General features: G+C 54.6%; 1 protein-coding gene across 1 annotated transcript; it reads left to right on the top strand.

Annotated features, from left to right (window-relative positions):
• Positions 1–109: 109 nt before the first annotated feature.
• LOC117940869 (tubulin alpha-8 chain-like) lies at positions 110–1,765 on the top strand (the record flags this gene model as incomplete). Its single annotated transcript, XM_034865992.1, has 2 exons — positions 110–294; positions 794–1,765. Coding segments are annotated over 2 exons (1,157 nt in total), but the record flags the coding sequence as incomplete, so codon positions are not given.
• Between the last annotated feature and the right edge of the window lie 292 nt (positions 1,766–2,057).

Genomic DNA, 2,057 nt, shown 5'->3' on the forward strand with positions numbered 1-2,057 from the left:
TGTATACTTATGCCCCCTGTATTTTAACATAGGGGGGTGTATACTTATGCCCCCTGTATTTTAACATAGGGGGGTGTAGACTTATGCCCTTGTATAATATAAAGTGTAGGGGCCCTAACCCTGACCCTGTGGTGCCCCCTTTCAGACGAGGTGCGCTCCGGGACGTACCGCCAGCTGTTCCACCCCGAGCAGCTGATCACCGGCAGGGAGGACGCCGCCAACAACTACGCCCGCGGCCACTACACCGTCGGCAAGGAGATCATCGACCTGGTGCTGGACCGCACCCGCAGGCTGGTGGGCAGCTTCAGTTACTGGTTACTTTAGTTACTAGTTACTTTAGTTAGCCTACTAGTTACTTTAGTTACTAGTTACTTTAGTTAGCCTACTAGTTACTTTCCACATTAAGGTTCCTGAACACTAAACACATGTACTTTATAATCTGATGTTGTTATAAAGTAACCATAGCGACAATATACCAGTTACTGGTCCAGCTGACATGATGATGTCATTAAACAGCTGGTTGGAGCTCTCTCTAAAACGGGAGGATTTTTCTTTACTTTTAGTACTTTAACTACATTTTCCTGTTGTTGACATTAAAGGATCGGGGGGGGGGGGGGGTCATCCTGTTGCATGCTGGGTAACTAGTACTACAGTTGAAAATGAGCAGTCTGTCTTTCTCTGGTGTGTTTCTAACAACGTTGGGTGATGTCCTCTGTCCCACGGCGTGTCCTCTGTCCCACGGCGTGTCCTCTGTCCCACGGCGTGTCCTCTGTCCCACGGCGTCCATCCCCAGGCGGACCAGTGCACCGGCCTGCAGGGCTTCCTGGTCTTCCACAGCTTCGGCGGCGGGACCGGCTCCGGCTTCACGTCCCTGCTGATGGAGCGCCTGTCCGTGGACTACGGCAAGAAGTCCAAGCTGGAGTTCTCGGTGTACCCGGCCCCCCAGGTGTCCACGGCCGTGGTGGAGCCGTACAACGCCATCCTGACCACCCACACCACGCTGGAGCACTCGGACTGCTCCTTCATGGTGGACAACGAGGCCATCTACGACATCTGCCGCCGGAACCTGGACATCGAGCGCCCGTCCTACACCAACCTGAACCGGCTCATCGGCCAGATCGTGTCCTCGGTCACGGCGTCCCTGCGCTTCGACGGCGCCCTCAACGTGGACCTGACGGAGTTCCAGACCAACCTGGTCCCGTATCCCCGGATCCACTTCCCGCTGGCGACCTACGCGCCGGTGATCTCGGCCGAGAAGGCGTACCACGAGCAGCTCTCGGTGTCGGAGATCACCAACGCCTGCTTCGAGCCGGCCAACCAGCTGGTGAAGTGCGACCCCCGCCACGGCAAGTACATGGCGTGCTGCCTTCTGTACCGCGGCGACGTGGTGCCCAAGGACGTCAACGCCGCCATCGCCGCCATCAAGACCAAGCGCTCCATCCAGTTCGTGGACTGGTGCCCCACGGGCTTCAAGGTGGGCATCAACTACCAGGCGCCCACCGTGGTCCCCGGCGGCGACCTGGCCAAGGTGCAGCGGGCCGTGTGCATGCTGAGCAACACCACCGCCATCGCCGAGGCGTGGGCGCGCCTCGACCACAAGTTCGACCTGATGTACGCCAAGCGGGCCTTCGTCCACTGGTACGTGGGCGAGGGGATGGAGGAGGGCGAGTTCTCCGAGGCCCGGGAGGACATGGCGGCGCTGGAGAAGGACTACGAGGAGGTCGGCGCCGACAGCGTGGGCGACGACCACGGAGACGAATATTAACCGGGCCGGCTGGTTGTTCAAGGAAAAATAAAAATTTAAATTTTGTTCACTAAACTATAGTTTCCCCTATTTAATACACAACTTATGTTACTACGCTGGAGAAGGATTACTAACTGATTTTTAACACTTTTATGCTTTTTTTTTTCTGATGTTTCTCACGTTTGACGTTTAACACCAACTTATTGACTTTAGTTTACAGTTATTTTAGGAATTTATGGTCAAACCTAATTTATAGGAACTTATACCTAATGTTTGAGTTAGAAAAGCAGAAATTAGGAATTATTGAGACTAA

The sequence above is a fragment of the Etheostoma cragini genome, unplaced genomic scaffold (genome assembly GCF_013103735.1).
Source record: "Etheostoma cragini isolate CJK2018 unplaced genomic scaffold, CSU_Ecrag_1.0 ScbMSFa_3559, whole genome shotgun sequence".
Taxonomy (NCBI): domain Eukaryota; kingdom Metazoa; phylum Chordata; class Actinopteri; order Perciformes; family Percidae; genus Etheostoma; species Etheostoma cragini.